The sequence below is a fragment of the Nestor notabilis genome, unplaced genomic scaffold, assembly GCF_000696875.1.
Source record: "Nestor notabilis isolate BGI_N333 unplaced genomic scaffold, ASM69687v1 scaffold7106, whole genome shotgun sequence".
Classification (NCBI taxonomy): Eukaryota; Metazoa; Chordata; class Aves; order Psittaciformes; family Psittacidae; genus Nestor; species Nestor notabilis.
In genome coordinates, this window is record NW_009931441.1 from 99004 (window position 1) to 117877 (window position 18874).

The 18874-nt window shown below is 38.8% G+C and overlaps 1 protein-coding gene across 1 annotated transcript in view; it reads left to right on the forward strand.

The window, feature by feature from the left end:
* LOC104406800 (RNA-binding motif, single-stranded-interacting protein 3-like) overlaps nucleotides 1-18874 on the forward strand; it is a gene marked incomplete at its 5' end in the record, with an annotated part of 140101 nt that overhangs the window by 9166 nt on the left and 112061 nt on the right. Inside the window, 1 exon segment of the mRNA XM_010015896.1 lies at nucleotides 1049-1128. Coding sequence (XP_010014198.1) covers nucleotides 1049-1128 — 80 coding nt within the window.

Sequence of the window (18874 nt, forward strand, 5' to 3'; positions counted from 1 at the left end):
TAACAAGATGGGTGGTGGATATTAGAAATATCTAGACTCATGAGAAGTAAGCAATATTTATGTCACCGGAGTTATTTTGCAGAGGGTACCTAGAGGTAAGCATTGGTGTAGTGAAGGAGAATTGAACATGGTTTTTAAACACAATTTTTATGAGAAAAACAAAAGCAGTATGATTTTTTTTTCCTTTTTGCTTGCTTATTAGTTTTCCATTTCTTTCTTTCCTTTCTCTGAATTTTCTATACCACTCTGTAGTAAATTGTATCAATTGTTCCATGAACTAGTGTGCAGGCAGTTTACAAGACCTGAAAGAATGGTGAATTCCCAGATGTGGTATAAACGTGATTTGGGATTTGACTGGTAGCTTTGCATTCTTTGCAGTTCCTTCAAAAATATGTGTACCAGTTCACTATTAATGCTTTAATGTCTGAAAGTTACCTGGAGGTCATATGAGATAAACAGTAAGGCATTTCACCTACCAGTATTACTTGAAATTACTGTCTTCACCCAAAATGTGGCTATATGTTATAATAGGCATATATGCGTTTTCTTTGCTGTACAGTCTGTCTTTGCAGGTTATTTTTTTAACATTGTAAACCTTAATAATTGTTGCTTAATCCTCTGCGTTCTTCTCAAAATCCTGTTGTTGGTGTTTTGCTTTTTCCATGCCATTTGAAGTTATTTTTGGTGCACAAGGAATCTAGAAACATGTCCTTTGCCTTTCCAAGCAGCACATGAGAGCATAAAGAATGTCCTTGTTCAGGGTGATCCCCTGGAGCCAAAAGGGAACTGTTCATTGACACTGCTGTGGCTCACACACAGGCGGGAGCACAGCTGCAGGCTTTGAGGGCGGCAGGACCTCCTCCCAAGCCACACCATACCATAATGAGCTCAACCACTTTCTCTGCAAGAACAGCTTTGAAAATGTCTCTCAGCATCTGTGCTTGTGCTTTTTTTCTCCTCCTTTTTGTTGTTGCTGACTGAGCACTTTTGTAGCAGTTTAGTAACATGAATTGCCTCTACCCCCATCCCACTCTCTTCTCTTTTCCAGAATGGAGTCTACAGAAAAATGTGAAGTAGTAATTCAACATTTTAATGGGAAATATCTGAAAACCCCTCCCGGTCTACCAGGTAAGTCTAGCCATCATTATGATGTTTAAAATTCACTGAAGAGTTTACAATACAGAAATGCTGGAATTTTTGTATTCTATATGAGCGTGGGTCATATTACTGGCCCTGCTAAGAGGGCAGACCTCCCTTCTTGAAGCCTATCCTTAATGACCTGTAGCAACTTCCTCCTTGACCAAGCTTGTATTATTTAAGCATTTATGCAGTGAATTTAAGTATGTTATTAGAATTGTGTTGTCTTACTGCTTTTTTTTTCTTTTAAATGCATATATTATATATGATATTTTTCCAATTAAAGCAAAGGCCATATAAGTAAATGCTGGTGCTTTTCAAACATACTAGGAATATAACTCAATCAGCAACTGCATTCATTATAGGTTATAAAATAGCTGGGATTTCAGGTTATAGTAACTTCATATTCTTTACAGTTACTAGTTACAGTTACTAATATTAACAGCAATAGCTGTTAATATTAACTGGGGATATTTCAGATATGAAGTGATTTTATACTATTTGTACTTGCCATAACTTAATGAAATCCTGTCATTTTCTGGTAATACCTGCAGAACACATTCATTGGTGTGTCCATGCCACATTGAAAGACAATTTCCAGCCAGTAGGTTGCTTTTAAATCTTCAGCTGTCATCTATGTGGCCATCAACTGTGCAAAGTTTAGTGATCTGTTGCCTAATTGTTAGTGTTTGACAAAGCCTTCCCAAAGGCCACAGATCTGCAAAGATTTCTCCTTCATATTTTCTGGAGAGCTGTGTTCAGTGAGCAGGAAATCCTTGCAAGAATTGCATCCAAAGTTGTTTTTTGTTTTTTTTCTTTTCTTTTTAACTTCCAGTAAACTATCTTCTTTTTTAGTTACTTTCATTGAATTCCTTCTTATTCATTGCCTGCTTCTTTATGCAGAAGATGCACTAAACACTCTAATTAAAAGAGAGCCATCTGCACAGCTACTGTGTACAGTAATTGAATGCTGCAATGTACATATAAATTTTAGTCAGATCACCTTCGTGAAAGAATATAACGCTTTTGGTACAAGCTGCAAGACTCCATTTAATGGATTTCTTTTTCCAAAGTAGTCACAATTTTTCTCGACACTAATGCACTACAGCACCAGCTTTGTGAAGTACAGCAGACTTGGGCTGCACGGGACAATGGGTAAAGCAACATAGGCAGAGACCTTAAACCTTTGACGTGCCTTACTGTATGCATACATTGAGTCCCAGTAGTAATCTGTTTAATATCATAGCAACACCCAATGGAAAGAGGGTGAATAGCAAGAAGTCAGTAAGTGCAGCTTTGTCATTAAAACCCTGCATGCTCCATGGTCGCATTCCTGGTTGTCTCAGAAAGGACACATCATTTGAGCCAGAAATAAAGCAGGATATTCTTACAGTGCCTGCTTGAGACAAAAGGGTACATAGTAAAGAATGAAACCTAGAAGTTGAAGATATTATATTTATTATTACATTTTTAAATTAATCAGGAATATATTGGGTATTCAACATCAACAATGTGGGACATCGAAATAGGAGTCTTCATAAGATAGCATGATTACTTAGTTTTGTTCCTATTGGATTTCAATGGTTATAACTTTTACTGCTTTCTCAATTAAAGGACATGAATCAGCTTTTAGTTTCCTGAAGAAGGTGTCCATGTGGGAAAATTTTCTGCCATGTTTCTCTCATGATTGTTGTGGTCAGATGGCATTTAGTTGCAAGAATGAGCTGGAAACTAACTATTTTGAGTTTTCATTTACCTAAGTACAATTCAGATGCAGATCAAGCATAATGCTTGGGGCAAAGCCACCAAAGCAGCAACTGCACTCACTCAACTGTGCATTAGATATCTGTAAGATCCCATTTTATCCTCCATTTTTGGAGGACAGGTTTTGTAGCTCCCAACACAGATAATTAGAAATTATCATACGGTATTAGATCCACATGAAAGAGAATATTTATGCCTCATTATTAGAGTAAGGCCTTCTTCAAATCCATGTTTAAAAGACTTTTTGAATTGCTTCCTCGTCTTCTTCAGAAGCCAGAGGGCAAACATGGTCGCTTGAGCAGTTGGGTACTGACCACTCATACTCATTTACCTTTGATCCAGTGCAAAAAACACTCAGTCCTAGTTTCTTCTTCTTGATGTAGATTCCTGATAGAGCTTCTACTCTGTTTATTCATCTCTGCTATGAACCTGTATTTAAGCTTCTCAGCAAAGATAGAAGTGTCTTGCTTTATCCCCTTCCTGGAGGTTGCTTATCTTCCTACATGAAGAAAAGAAAATCAGGTCTCCTAGTTTACTTGGAAAATCACAATCAGAGTCTGAAAATTATCCTCCCAGCATCCCAGTAATTGGCATAGAAAGAAAATCATCTCTAGTTATTGCTGTGACCTGTTTATGGATTTCAGTTAAAAAATGAGGAACCAGAGAACATTAGCGGAAGTATGCAGCACTAGCTGTTATTAACCTCTACTGCTCAAAGACATGATCTGACTGTGAGAGAAAATTAATCAATCCTTTTAGAGTTAAATTAAATTGATTTAGGATTTTCAGCTGGATTTCTTTTAGGCATAGCAGTGAACTGGGAGGGTTTTACATATTTGTCCAAATCTCCTCTCACCCAAGCTCTGATGTTCTGGTTCAGGTTTGCCAGCTTATAGAAGGTTGTATGAAGCTCATCAAGAAAAAAGCCCGACTGTGGGCTATTCTGTACTACCCTTGTTCCTGAGGCAGTGGGATTATGGACCAGCCAAACTGGTTTGGCAGCTATCCATCCATGCTGACTTCCTCAGCTCCCAGAGATGTGATCTGGGTGACAAAAGGGGGTTGTATGTGTGTGGGAACACCATGTCTGTAGGATAAAGTGTTCATGTTGTGGGGGTGGTTTTTCTTGGTTACCAAGTCATGATGAAAGAAGGACCGGAGTAGGTAGCTTTCATGTGACATTGAACAGCCCATCAGAAAGACTGGACACCATCAGAGTGGCTTTCATTATGAAGCAACCATGGACCATGAGTTTGTTCCTCCCAAATTCTCCCAAAGAGTTATCTCAAACATTCATTTTGAATACAGAGCTCTTTCCCAACTAGTGTTTCCTTGGCAAATGAAATGTAAATTTAACTTGATGTGGGGTTTGGTGTGGGTTGTTTTTTTGTGTTTTGTTTGTTTGTTTGTTTTGTGTTTGAGTTTTTTGGTGTGTTTTTTTTTTTGGTTTTTTGTTTGTTTGTGTTTGAGTTTTTTGGGGGGTTTGTTGGGTTTTTTTCTGAAGTAAAATAGGACTTACAGGAGAATCACTGTTGTGTAGCTGGATGTTTGAGCCCATCTAGGAGCCACACATCTAAGCTGAGCCAGGCCAACAGTAAGTCAGGAAAGGGTAAAGCAGAGTCGTATCTGCAAGGAAAGGAGAGCACACAGGGTACTTTGGAGATTCTGCATTCTGTGTGTTCTCAAGGCAAAAATATATCATTACTTGTTTGACTTTCTAACTTCAACGACTGTCTGTTGTCTCTTAAAAATTGTAGAGCTGAGCAGTGGCAGCTCCAGACCACCAGTGACAATGTAAAGGCTATTTTCTGGAGCTTGAAACATTTTGCTGCTCAGCTGAAAATTGAGCAATACCGAGTCTATGCTAGTGAATTATTCTCCTTAAGGGTGCTTCTCTGTCTGACTACTTGGCTTCGTTCCATTCCAAAGGGAATTGCCCCACTGTCGTCCTTGCTTAACTAATACGCATTTCATCATTTCAGTCTTAGACATACCGTACAAAATAATTGGTTGTCCCATGAATAATTAGTTTATATCTACATTTCTTCCATACCAAGAAAGTACATTTCTCCAGATATCTGGAAACTCTCAGTGCTTGGTAGATTCCATGTGAATTTCATAAATATTCTGATTAGCTTTGAGTGATTATTTTTTTATTGGGTTTTTGTGTTTGTTTCTGTTTTCCCTTCATTACCACTGCTATTCTGAGCTAAATAGACCAGGGCCTACTGGGTGTATTTTCTTCCTATAGAGAGTGCAGCCCCACGTGAAACTAATTGTATAGACCCTGCATTGCCACTCTGAAAGAGAAGTCAGCAAATTAATTCATCAGACTATAGCACTGTACGTCTCCATCAAGATGTCAAGGGCACTGCTAATGATGAAGGTAGCTCGCTGTCAGTCTTTCAGTGCTGCATCTCTGTTGGTGAATAGGAGACTTGATATGAAATCCTGCTAATCTATCACATTTTGCAATCACTGAATTAATATAGTTCCATCAGTAACAAATTGATTTCTCTTTGGATGGGCAGGCTTAGGGTACGTCTTTTCATAGAGTTTTTGTTCATCTCCCAGTATCCTTTGGATGCCATTAAAAAATTTCATTTTCTCTTTTTGAATAAATGCAAAGACTTAACAAGTTCTTACATTTCTCCCTGGAATTTCACAGGAATATGCCTCAATTGTGGTAATTATCCTCTGCTGATACATCCATTATGCTTCCTCACAGCATTTTCTAGTCATTATAGTACTTCCTAAATTTTGTTGGCTTTTGTAAATACTTTTGGTTTTCAGAAGACATTGGGCCAGTTCGTATCTCAGGGAAAAGAAGTGAGACACACGAATGTTACAAAGCATGGTCAAGAATCTTACTTTTTCATAGTAGCTCTGTGTGTCTTTTATTGCTAATTTTAATGACAAGTTACACGTCTGACGAAAAGAAAAAAGAGGGAAATACTGTTTCTCATGTAGGCTAAGAACCCCACAAGTAACAAGTGACTGGCATTTTGGGACTGAATTTAACTTGAGCAGAAACTCTTAAACAGAAACAAATCATCTGCAACAGCACAGATGTATTTCAAGTACCTCATATCTTGTTTTAATCATTATTGCCATGCATTTTTCTCTTTAGAAGGTCCCAAGCACTGCATTTTTACAGACTCATTTCACCAGAATGAATGTATATTTTCTGCCTCTCTCCTTAGTTTAAATATTTCTCTTAGGTCATCTCTTAGATTCTCCAACCATGCAGAGTATATTTAAATATTTAATCTTGGCTTCAGAGAAACAGAATACGGAATAACATATCTAGAGAAATATGTTTTCTAGGAGATTGTGGCTGAAATTGTAAAGAGAAAGCAGTACTCCAGATGTGGGTTAACTGTGCAATGGATAATAGCAACATTTTCCACTGGTTTTCTTTTTCTCTTCTGGATGAACAAATGATATCTTGTTTGTCATCAGTGATGTTGTTAGATGTTTTTCTGAATGAGTGAACCTAAAATGTTTTGTTTGATAATTTTTTAGCCCCTTTCTCTCAGTTTGGTGCTTAATCTTTTTATTTAATTTTCTCTTCATTTTTATGCATAAAACCCTGAAAACTCTTCCAAAACTATATTTTTGGGGAGTTTACATCACTTTATCAAGGTAAGTAATACGTTACTATAAATATTTATGTCTATCTCACTCTCTGTATATAGGTATACGTAATAGACATTTTAAACAAGACAAAACAGCAGCCAAAGGTGGAAACTAGATACAGGTTTTTAGTAAGATTAAAACTTCCGTTGAGTGCTGCAGAGAGCTTAAACAGAATAAAGGGCATTCTGCTAGGTTTGGTGCTGGTAATACTCGGTGGAGCTAGTTTTAAAAGGAGGTTATCTTTCACATATTGTTATCCTCAGAAATTATCTTTGTCCAAAATACGTGAATTCCCTCACTTGTATCCTCAGTTCCTTTACCATATATGATGTTAATGTTATCTGAATGCTTTATACTGCCTACTTTCTAAGAATTCAGTTTTGTAAATATTTTCATTGTTATCTGCTGACTGCAGTATATAAATCCTTCCCCACAGTATCAGAAAATATGATACATGTAAAGACCTTTGTAAAAAATAACTGTTTAACACATTTTCTATTTCTTTATCCTGTTTCCAATTCCTGTCATTTTTTATTGTATCGCTGTTATCTTTTGCTTCCTCTGCTACATGAATGCACATGCTCAGCTCGTTGTTAACAGAAATTTCTTTTACATCTCAAATCCTCTAAACATCAGTTCCCAGTCTTAATCTTTGACAGACATAAAATCTTTAATTCCTTCTATTATTGTCCTGCCTGAGCCCTGATGATGACCGTGAGGCCACTGTAACACCTCCTGCTTTGCATCCCACGTGCTTCCTGCATCCTCAGCTATGTACAGGTGACAGTCTCCAACTCAGGGGTGTGGAACAAACTGCTAAGTGCAGAATGGGCTCTGTGGACCTGTTGCGTGGGTTATGTTGGATCTTAAGAGGTGCCTTGGTGGCATACAGTAACTGTCAGAAGAGACTGTGCCTGGGGAAATAGAACTTCATTTTTTCAGACATACATGGTTAAGATCATGTAGACTTTGCAAGAGATGGTCATAAAGATGGACTTTCTAACCAAGAAACTACAGGATGGGTACTGAATTAGTAGAAAATACAAAACCTTTTGCTTAGTAAGCAGTTCCCTGGTTAGGTCTTTGTGGCTTTTTTTTGTGGCTCATGCAGGCTTCTGAGGTGTGTCCAACCTCCTCAGTGCTGCTTTCCCTTTTAAAGCCATGGCTGTCACACAGCACCAGCGGCAGCTTCTGGCTTTGCCCTCCTTCTGGGTACCCAGCTAAATACTGCTTGAAGTTAATCCAGCCTCAACTGACTCTTCAGCAATAGGTCTCCAATAGGTTGAGACTTCAACAGAAATCAGTTTTTTCTTGGACTATCTCCTTCCTTTCAAAGCCTTTAAAAGTCAGCTGATATTTATGTTGCTTCATGGCATTCTTTGGAATTTAAAAGGTGAAATGTGTCGTTTTGTATCACTGAACAAGACAGGGTTCTCTGTCTTTAGCTCCTCTTTTTTTCAGTTCTCCAGAATTATGTTTATGTAACCTTCAGTTGTCCTTGCTATGCTGACATTTGTGCAGATGCTTCTGGTTTCATAGCACACATTTCCATGTCTTGCTGCAAAAATCCATTCCAAATTTTCTAGATCTTGGGGTTTTTTTTGGGTTGGGGGTGGGGGGGAGCTATTTATTTATTTATCTATTTATATATTTTTAAGATTGTATATTCTTTAAAGGCAAAGAGATACTGTCTAAGAAAAACCCAACAACCCAATTCCTATCTACTCATTTCCATTTAGCCCAAAGACTCCGTTAGGCTAGGAGGATGCAGAATTAGATGTTTACCCAGTTAACCCCAATAGCTGGTATGCACTTATTTCTTGGAGGAACGTGAGTTGAACTAGTTTGTATTTCAGATATTAGGAGGTGTGTATCAGTGCTCAGTCACACAGTCTGGGATCACCAGAGAATTTGTGTGAGAGAAGACAGAGTGCTGGCATTGTCTAAGGCATGCTTTTCCAGAGATATATAAAGATGTTGTTGATGGGGACATTCTCAAATTATCTGATGTGCTACATATGGTCTTGGTTTATTTGCACTTGTACTGGTCTGAAAGTTCCTAGAAAAGAATTTTTGTATTTTAAATAACCTTATTATGAAATACTGACTTTTGTAATCTGGCTGTATAATTAATGACAAATTATTTCACAGAGTTTGTTTATTACTTTGTAACTAGAACTAATAAAGAACATGTAAGATCAGTTTATTCATGGTATTGCAGTAATTCAGGTCATGATGTATAAAACAGCATTACTGCACTTTGGATTAAGATCTTTCACTTGGTTTATAAGATTGAAGTTGGAGAACAATAAGGCATATAAATGAGAAAAGATCATTCCTTGTTTCTTTCTGTCCCAGTATCACCTGTCATATCTTTCATAAGGTTTCCAGAAGTCTGCAAGATAAATGGAGAATTGCATTCCTTTCTCATTCATAATATCTAGTGGTAATGAGCTGTGTCACAGTTTATCTAAACTAATTTTAATATATACATTTTTTTCTTTTAAATCAAAGAGCATTTTTTGCTTTGAAAAGTGACTATATAAATCTTATAATTTAGCAATCCATTCCCTTTATATGCAATGGCAGATATATTTGCTTATGAGCAAAAAAGTCTCTTCTATATTTTATTGCTGCATAGCCAGCACAGCTGAGAGTATGTGCACTGCATTCTGTCGTGCCTCATATATCAGCAAGAGAAGTGTCGACAAGTTTCTGGTCCAGGGACAGTGCTGTTCCTTGGATGCAGTTGTAAAATCCAAGATGAGACAGATGAGTTGCACAGGTGTTATGGCAGACAAAATTTATGAGCCACAAAGATTCACAGCTTGAATTTCAGATTGTTTAGGTCTAAAGGGCTGGCAATTTAAACCAAAGCAAAACAAACAAACAAAAACATGCAAATCAGAGCATGAAACAATGTGGAACATTGTTAAGTCGTTTGTACATGATTCAGATTTCAGGGAGGAATTCTGCTTTTGCATCAACTGTGGCCAGCAGTAGCACAACTCCTCCTGTTTCTTCCTCTCCTGCATTACTTTATTATTCCCTTTGGGACACTTTAAATGACAGAGTACTTCTGCTTTGCAGGCCTTACTGCTGCAGTACAGTGTTGTCGCACCTGAGCCAGCTAGTTTAAAACTCATTTAAAAAGCTAACTTGAACAAGGATATCAATCTAGCTGAGCACAGACTAACCACTCAAGCTCATAGTGTGCTATTCTTAATAATACCCAGCAAGTGGTTTACATGGTCTTTTGGGGGGGGTTTATTAACCCAAGGAAATTATTTCCCTTTTAGTCCTTTCATAGCAAAATTCTTCATTTGCTCCTCCTTCCTCCCTCCCTCTCTCAAACTTTGCTACTTGCTTTCACATTTGAAGTATAGAGAAGTTTAAGTCAGAAGTTTCAGTATGAGCCTTTGCTCTGTAAATTCCAGGTAATCTGAACAAAAAAGTTTTCTTGAAGCTTGACAACGTATAAATAGGTATTTTTTTGACACATTCCTTTGGGCACATTCATCCATATTTCAACCAGAAGTGGAAGCTTCTGGGATTGGGCTTTTCAGATGTCCCAGTAAAATTGGAACATTGATTTCTCACATGTTTTGGAGCACTGCTGTAAATCAGTAAGCATCCAGGTGATGTGTGCCTGGTCCACGCTGCCTGTAGGGCTCCACAGAGTCATGGTAGCTGCTGCATTCAGGCACAACTGGGCAGCATAAAGCCTCATGGAGTCTCTCAGGTGGGTTTGCTCCATCAGGGCTGATACAGATGGTTTTCTCCAAATGCTTTTTACTGGCAGAGCTTGTGAAGAATTTGGTGGCTTGAAAGAGAGGATATGTACCCAAACTTCCAAGTACTTTTGTGAACAGAAATCAGCAGCAAGTGTTTGGTGTGACCTTAAGTGGTTTTGGGAGAAATTTAGTGCTGATGCCTTTAGGAAGGACTGTGTAGCAAGAAAGGGAGTTTAACGAAAGAGTGAAGGCGGATATATCGAGAAAGGAGTATACAAGGCCTGTCCTCCCTTTCTGGTCTTGCCTTTCTGCCGCTTTCTTTCCCCCCCTCTCTCCCAAAGTAAGTGTCTTTCCCTGACACCAGAGGAGCATTGAGGACTCTTCTGCACCCCCCTCCCCGTGAGACCCCTAGAGTGTGAAGTGGCATGATGTGTCTGAAGTAGTGTGTGAAGATCTTTTCCTTTGTGATTCATCCAAAGTAAGATGAGCAGTATCACAACAACAGTTTCCATATGTTTTGAATACCAGGAACCTCTTGCGTAATTGAAGTCTCCCTCTCCTCCTTCACCTCCTCGGATGGTACTGCACAATAGAGAAAAGCAATTCAGTCTGAAAGCACTGGGAAAGCATGAGGCTGATGTTTTATTTGATTTTCTTTTGGTCACAACAACAATGTCATTATGCTGCTGGTCAGCAGTCCTCAGCAGCTGTAAAAGCCCCACTTCTTGGCTATTTCTGTTAGTTTTTCTTGATTGAATGTTAGCATTTGATCACAAGATCATAGAAAGTTTTTTCCCATGTTCAATCACAGGAACTTGAAAGAGGGGCAAGACACCCTACATTTTACTAAGGTTGCCTTAGTGCCTGTGATGTGTCTGCAATTTACCTCCTACAATGTGAGAGACATCAAGAGGCAGGGGAAAGATGATGCATGTCTGACTCCACATTTATCTTTTTTGTTAAAGCTCATTAAAACAGCATTTTATACGTAGCTTTCCCACCACCGCCCTCTTATAATCCTTGAGTACATAGCATTCCCAAAATTGCTGCTGTTCAGCAAAGAAAAAGAATCTGAAAAATGAGAGAGGAGGGGAAAAGGAGTAATTTAACCTTTTGATGGTACGAGAAAATACTTTCCAAAAGCCAAGTTGAAGCTTTACTTCACATAAGACCTCTCCATTTTGAAAAATGCAAATTTTAACAAAAACAAAACAAAACAACAAAAAAAACCACTCTAACAAAATAATGTTCCAGTTGCAATGGGTGGTTCTTCAGTTACAGTATTACATTACTGAATACAAGCAGGATCTTCCTCAAATAGATTGATTACACTGTGAATTCACTGATTTGGAGCTTTTTCCCCCCTGTTTTTTTCCTTCCCTTTCCTTTTTCCTTTCCCTTTCAGTTTTTTCCCTTTCCCTCTTTTTTTTTTTCCCTTTTTCTATTTTTCTTTTTCATTTCTTTTCCTTTCTTCCTTTTCCCTCTTCTCCCCAACCTTTAGTAAATACCATAACTTTGTGGTCAAGTGTGAAGTTCTGTAGTTCAGAGCTGACTCTATAAAGTTTTGGAGCATGGATTCAAATTAAGAAAATGTGATCAGCAGCCTACTAACTGTATTCTTGCCTGGATTTCCCCCTCCAAGCTCACCCACTATAACAGAACCATGCGTGAGCACCTGCCCTCCAAAGTGCTCTCCTTCAAAAAATTCTCCATCAGCTCAGTTTTACATTGCAGTCTAGTGAAAGCCTCAGCATCTGGGATTTCAAAAGGAGCCTGGTAGCATGGGAGTAAATATGTTGTGAGAGGCTGTCTTTCACTGATTTAAGAGTTGATGTCATTGGTTATTTTAATTTCTAATTTATCTTCTTTCAGACTAGCCCCAAGGGTAGCTCTAATAGAAACTAGGGGTAAATAAGCTGGATTCTCTAAAAGCAGAGAGTAGTCTTTGCATTTGAGTGGCAGGACCAAGAGGCTGTGATTCCAACAGGCATGATGTGTGGTGGATGCAAGTTCCGGTTGAGCAGTTTTTCCTTTTCTGTATGAATTAAGTGTGTTTCAGCATGCCACATAAAATGTGAGAAAGAGTAATCATGAAAAATCTTAAATACCATTTTTTGTGATTGAGGTATTAGGCAGTTTCTCCTTTATGTGAATATATGTTTTGCCTTCCTGCAGCTTCAACCAAATACAGTTCTTTTGTGCATCTCATGACCCAGATGCCTGGTTTTAGCACTGTGTACTAGGCATGTCATCCAAAGTGGGATTTAACTTCAGTGCTAAGAAGATACAAGTTGTAGATGGACAGCAGTAGTTCAAGATGGAAAACATTGAAGATATTCTTAAGTCTTATTTTAAAAGTTTTTTTCCCAAGCTTTTTTGTTGCTGGTTTTGAAAACGTAAAAAATGTACAGCACCCCTGAAAATGCACACAATGAGAGGACTGACTCAGTATTCTACTGTTCTGCCTGCTTTTTGTGATCATTGATTCCAGAAGGTTTTGCTGGACATCAGAGTAGTGAGTGCAGGTGGCTATTTTGTAGGTGGGCTCATAGTGCTCCTCCTGCATCTGTTTCTAATTTAACATTGTTGACATTTTTTGAAGTAGTTGGAGTGAGAGGTACATCACTCTCATTAGACTGCATGGGTACCTAGGTACTGAAGTATTTTAGGCTTACTTGAAATTATTTATCATTAATCAACATTAATATAACCAAGTGTAGGAAAATTAATAGATGGACTCAGACTGTCAGACTTGGGAAATAAAACTGTTTCTTTATCCAGCAAAAACAATTTGAAAGCTGAAGGCTTCTATTTGTCACACAAGAAAGATCAACTCAGGATCAGGAAAAAGATCCACCCTTCCTTTAAGCTGAGAGTTTCTAAAAGATGCTAATTATATTGATTTTGATAGTGGTTTTTGTTCAGCAGATGTTTTTCTCCAAGGAAATACATGAGGACCACCAACATACTTCAAACAGACCCCCCGAAAAGAGCAGCCACCACATAATGGTTTTCAGTCACCACTGGTGGATCTGGATCAATGGCTAATTTGTTATCTCATTATCATTTCTCATGCATCATATCCTGTACCTTGCAGTGAACATGAAAACTTTTCCACCTGATTGCTGCCTGCCTTCTACAAAACCAAACTGAATTCTATTTATTTTCGTGTTTCTAACCTTCTGCAGGGGAAGAGCAATACAGGCAGACAGTAGTGGTAACTGCTGGCTGTGCAAAATTACCATTGTAATTAGCCCTTTTTCCAGGAACACAATGAATCCCAAGCAGCCCAGTCTCAATCTGAAACCTATAATAGAGCCCTAAGGAGGCATCGTGAAAGGTTTTAGCCAGCACAAGTGCATTTAGTAAAATTAATTGTGGCTGTCAGAAGTCACAAACACTAGTTAAGAAATCAGAATAACTCAGTTATTTAACACAGCTGATGGATTCCAGCTATGGGTCTATTGACAGTTTATGTATACCCTCTAAAGGGGATGTGGCAGAGAAAGATCAGTCAGGGGAAGAGGCAACACCGGGTTAGTTAGGATGTCAATCCTTCCACCAGACTTATGAGCAGAGAAATCTTTGTTAGCTACCCCAGTGGAAACTCCACAGTGCTTGCTTTCTGTGACAGAGCTGCAGCTGTTAGAAATACTGTAGTTTGATCTTTGTTTTAATCCTTATTTTGTTACGATTTTTAGAATATCTTAACCTGCTACTTTCTTGGTAAGAACAAGCTTAACCTGCACAAGCAACTGCTCAAAGAACAGCTGATCGCATCTCACTTTCCTTGCTGCTAAGGACTTTGGAGACAGTATCTTGATTAATAAAATGGTTGTCCATCCCTCTTTCCTGTTCCCAACAGGCTTAGTGCAGTGTGTCTTCCCTGCAGCTAGCGTTGCCTTGCTGTCACCATCTCTTTTATGCCAGCATTTCAAAAATCTCCTGCATGGGTTTTGAGCAGCCTCAGCTGCACTGAACTTCTTGTAAATACAATCCTGCGTTTACATGTCCTGTGGCCTGCAGCACTAGATCAGACACCGCCTGCATCTTGTCATTTATCCATTCTTGAAGGAAGGGTTTTGCGAGCTGATGCACAGCACAGGTTCCTCCACTTTTGGTAGGCAGACTGGGCACCAATGGCTTGGACCTAGAGCCTATCTGTTGCTGCTCTTTTCTCAATGCACAGTCAGAATTGCTTAATGTTTTATGCTGTGACAGATTAGACAGGAGAAACCTTCTGTTGTTTGATAACCTCTTTTGATAACAAGTTTGTATCATTGGAGCTAAATCTGCATGACAGCTACTCATCTTGCTTTGTCTGTTTTGCTTGGGATTTTTGAGCTCTGATATGTGTGAAAGATGTTGACTTGAATATGTCTTGCATTGTTGAGTTTTGTAGATGAAGATACAGCCTAGCAATATGGGAAAATTTGAGTTGTGGTCCCACCTGTCATGCCAGAATTGCTGGCAAGCCCATTTTTCATCAAAGCTGATGCTTATAGGATTGTGTGCATGTACATACGTATATTTCCCCCCTGAAATGTCATCGATGACCTTGATTGAGAAAAGTTTCTTAGAAGATACTTAAATCCTTACTCAAATTTTAAGAACATGCTTGATTTTTGTCCTGAAAAGCCATGGTCTCCCAAGTCTGAACCTTCTGTTTAAAGAGTAAAGCAGCAGCTGGGTGAGAGAGCAAAGTTCACATTCTAACATCTGCTGAGGTTTTGAAAGATGGTTTTGTATCTTTTTCTTAAAGGAAAGTTAATAATTTTGGATAGATCAAAATCAGTTTACTTGGATTGTCTGATCCAAGCTAAAAAGGCTTGGGTCAAACTAAAGAGCTAAAACTCAAAATCACCACATTTATAGAGGCATGCTGACATCTAGTTATAGTAAAAAACAGTTTTGTTCTTTTTATACTTTGAATGCTTTGGACATTTTTGTTTGTTCAATATACATATCTATTTCCAGTCTGTTCAATACTGGAGCATCTTACAAATTAGTTAACTCACAGGTTAATATACAAAATGATTTTTTGGCCATTCCTTATGACAGGGAAGGTGAGACTAAAGAAGGGGAAGAGTTGCTCAATATCACGTAGGAAGTTTGGAGTGCTAAGAATAATAAAAATAATTAACATACAGCTTTTCCATATATCTTTTCACTATCGGATCTCAGAGAACTCTGGTTTCTAATCCTACATCTTAGTTCAAGCTCATTAACTCTTCTTAAAGTCAGATTGCATTGGTTTTGATGGATTTTATTCTGGTTTTAGAGATTATAAATCTGTTTTCCTAGGTAATCCTTTTTAAGGAATTAAGTTTTCTGATATTTTGCTATTGTGTGCCAATTTTTGAGACCATTGCTGCCTGTATCTTCCATCTGGATACTGCTTTTAGTTTGTTGGCATGTGCTTTTGTGCTGACATACCTGTCTCTTGGAATTAGATCTCAGCTGAGCTGGATGGGGAATTGAGCCATGAATGTTAACATTCACATACATCAGTTTGTTTTTACGGGCTTCTGCAATTGAGCTTAGCTCTTAGAAAAGGCCTCGCGTTCCTTTCAAAGAGGATATCCTTTTGCTCTTGTGGCACTTTAAAGGTCTGTCCCTAATATCTGCCAAAACCAAAAATAACAATTCCTTAGGTATTTCCTGTTTTCTCTTGTTCAGAACTCTAAAGCATCTATCAACGTAAAACAGTTCCTCCTTTTCCATGCTAGCTTTTAAAAGTTGCATCAGTCTTAAAACCAGCCAGTTCTCAGCACCTTGCCTTGCATCGTTTGACATCCTGATAGATTTTTATTCTGTTATTTTGTCTTCAATTTCATTCTTTTTAATATGTGTTGAAATTTGTTCACTGCTTGTTGCCTGTTTGGAACTATAAAAGCTCTACTCCAGACAAAAAGATGGTCTTTAAGATGTTGAGTCTCCTCCTTTACCAAAATTAGAAACATGCTGAAGGCTTTTGTTAGATCCTGGTTTTAATTTCCTGGTTAAAAGACTTCCCCTCCTTTTTTTTTTTTTTTTCTCTAATGCCTGTCCCCACCACTTATTTGCCTTAAAAATGGTTATTCATTTCCATGCACAGTGAGATGGCAGTTCTGGGAATGTCTTTGGGCTTGTAAACAAACAGGAAGAGGATGCTGGGGAACAGACACTTAAGAGCATCATCATGGCTTTCCCATGGCTGTAACTGCTTGGTTTTGAGAGAAGATTCTCACATACTCTATTTATATTCTTTTTTATGATTATTGTTTATTTCATTGTATAAAAATAAAAAAGGGGCAAGTTCGGAGTCTCTGAGCACTGGATTGTATTATCATTTTAACAGCCCATAGAAACCACCCAGCTGATAGTGCCATTTATCAAAAAAGCCACTTTTCTGTTCCCTGTATGTTGAGCTCAGTTCAGCTTTGTTTACAACGCTGTGGTCACCCCTTATATTCTTCCCTGAGTTTTATGAGCACATACCTCACTCGTGCCCATTTCCTCCAAACCTTCTTCCAAGGATGAGGAGGTGGTGGCTGGTGATTTTCTACCCCCATCTCAGACCAGCACTAGTGATCACTGGTGTAGCACAGTGAACTTAATACATTCATCACACGAATGACCAACCCTGTTGCCGGGGCGTAGTGAGGGTGATAACATACGCCTATAGGGCAGTGAGCCCACCTCCATGGGTTCAACTTTGCTCCATGGGGCACACCCCATCATTATTTACACAAGCACTGGTGATGACTCACATGCCAAAGATGGCCCCCTTCTTAATCCGTTGTCTTTTCTTGCCAAACTGAATGATTCAATCCATAGCTCAGTGAAGTCCCTCTCCAGCACGCCACCTGAAGGACAGCAGTCTCTGCTTGGCTGGATCCTGCTTGCTCCCCATCTTCTTTGAGACATGTATTGGAAGACTGCTCTGATGACCATTGTGATGGTAGCCTATGCATGTGGCCATCAAAGCAGCCTTTTCTATTGTGAGCTACCTCATTGCCTTACTACCTGAATCTCATAGAAACATAGACCCCGCTGCTGGCCCTCAACCCCCTGACCTGCTTGTCCCTGTAGCACCAAGGAGATTTGGCAGCTGCCAGTCCTGACCTACAGGCTGTGGTCTACCGGACAGGTCTGAGGCAGCAGGAGGGTTCAATGTTTTTATACCAGATTTAGGTATTTGAAGATACTTGATGTTACATTGGCTATTGATTCTGAAGAGTAATATAGCAGTTTGTGGAACAGCACAGCATGACACAGCAATTATAATACACAATTAGAATACTGAGGCACAATACAAACCTAATTCCAAATACCAGTGTCTATATGCTCCACCATCACAAAGAGGAGGGGTTTATCCTAATTAGAGAAGTCCCAAACACAGAATGAATAAAAAGCAACCTCAATATCTTTAAATAGCCTGCATAATGAGGCATTCTTACTATTTGTCTCCTAACAGTTTGCATTCTGCTGCTTAATTTCTAAGAAAGAAGGCTGTATTTTCTTTTTTTCCATATTAAGTCGTATGTCTCATTTTAGCTAATACTTATGAAGGGTATATCTTGTACTTCACTAAAATCAAGTGCTGATAGTTGTTGGGGAAGAGAAGAGCCTGCATAATGCTGGGAGTTATTTGGAGATTCAGAGTCAAGGACTCTAGGGTAATTGTGCGTGACATTTCAGATCTGAGATCTGTCTGCTTCAGAAAGGGGGACAGCTCACTTGAAACATTTCCCAGGATCAAGGCTTTTTCTGGCTCCATCAGGAGTTTCAGGTTTAAATGGCAGTTCAATCAGATGTATCTTATGCCATCAGCATGTGGATACCAACTCAGCCGTGCAAGGACAGTGTGGTTTCATGTGCTCTGGTGGGAAGTTACACTAGGATGTAAGGCTGTGTGCGTGTGGTTAATATGGTGTAGAACACTATTGCTGTTGATTTTTTAGTCATTATGACTGAAGTGAGGTGAAAGCAAAGCCACGACAGTTAACTTTCAATTTTCCATGCTAAAAAAAGGGAGAGAGGGAATAGCCTAGATAAGATTTGGACAATGCAAACCATATATACACGAAGCTATCCTAATCTTTAATAACTGTAAACAGTGTCTGTAGAGAGCAAAGGCAGCTTTTAAAAAGCAGCAGCCAAAATGTGGAGAGCAATGGGCACTGTTCATCCTGTTTTCAGTACCATGGTGCTGGAGCCAGGGGTGTCTGATGAAATCTCATAATGAAACATTTGAAAGCTTTGAGCAGTTGAACACAGTTCAGCAAAGCAGAGCTGCACTAATGTGAACTGCTAGTAAACAGATAATTGTTTAATTCAATTTTCATGAAACTAAGATACACTTTGGTAAAGTCCACCATGAGAATGTGTTCTTGTGGATCCTGTAAAGAGGGGATCAAGATACTGGGGGGGAGGGAGGGTGCCTACTGGATACACAGAAAAGGCTTGAGGTTAAATTGTTATAAAAATAATACAATTTCCACATATTAGGCCGTTTAAACGTTCTTACCCAGAAGGTTTTTCTTTGCTGCTGCTGTTACCGGTAGTGGTCTCTTCATGGATGGGTTAAAGTCAGGGAACATTATTAGGCCACAAAA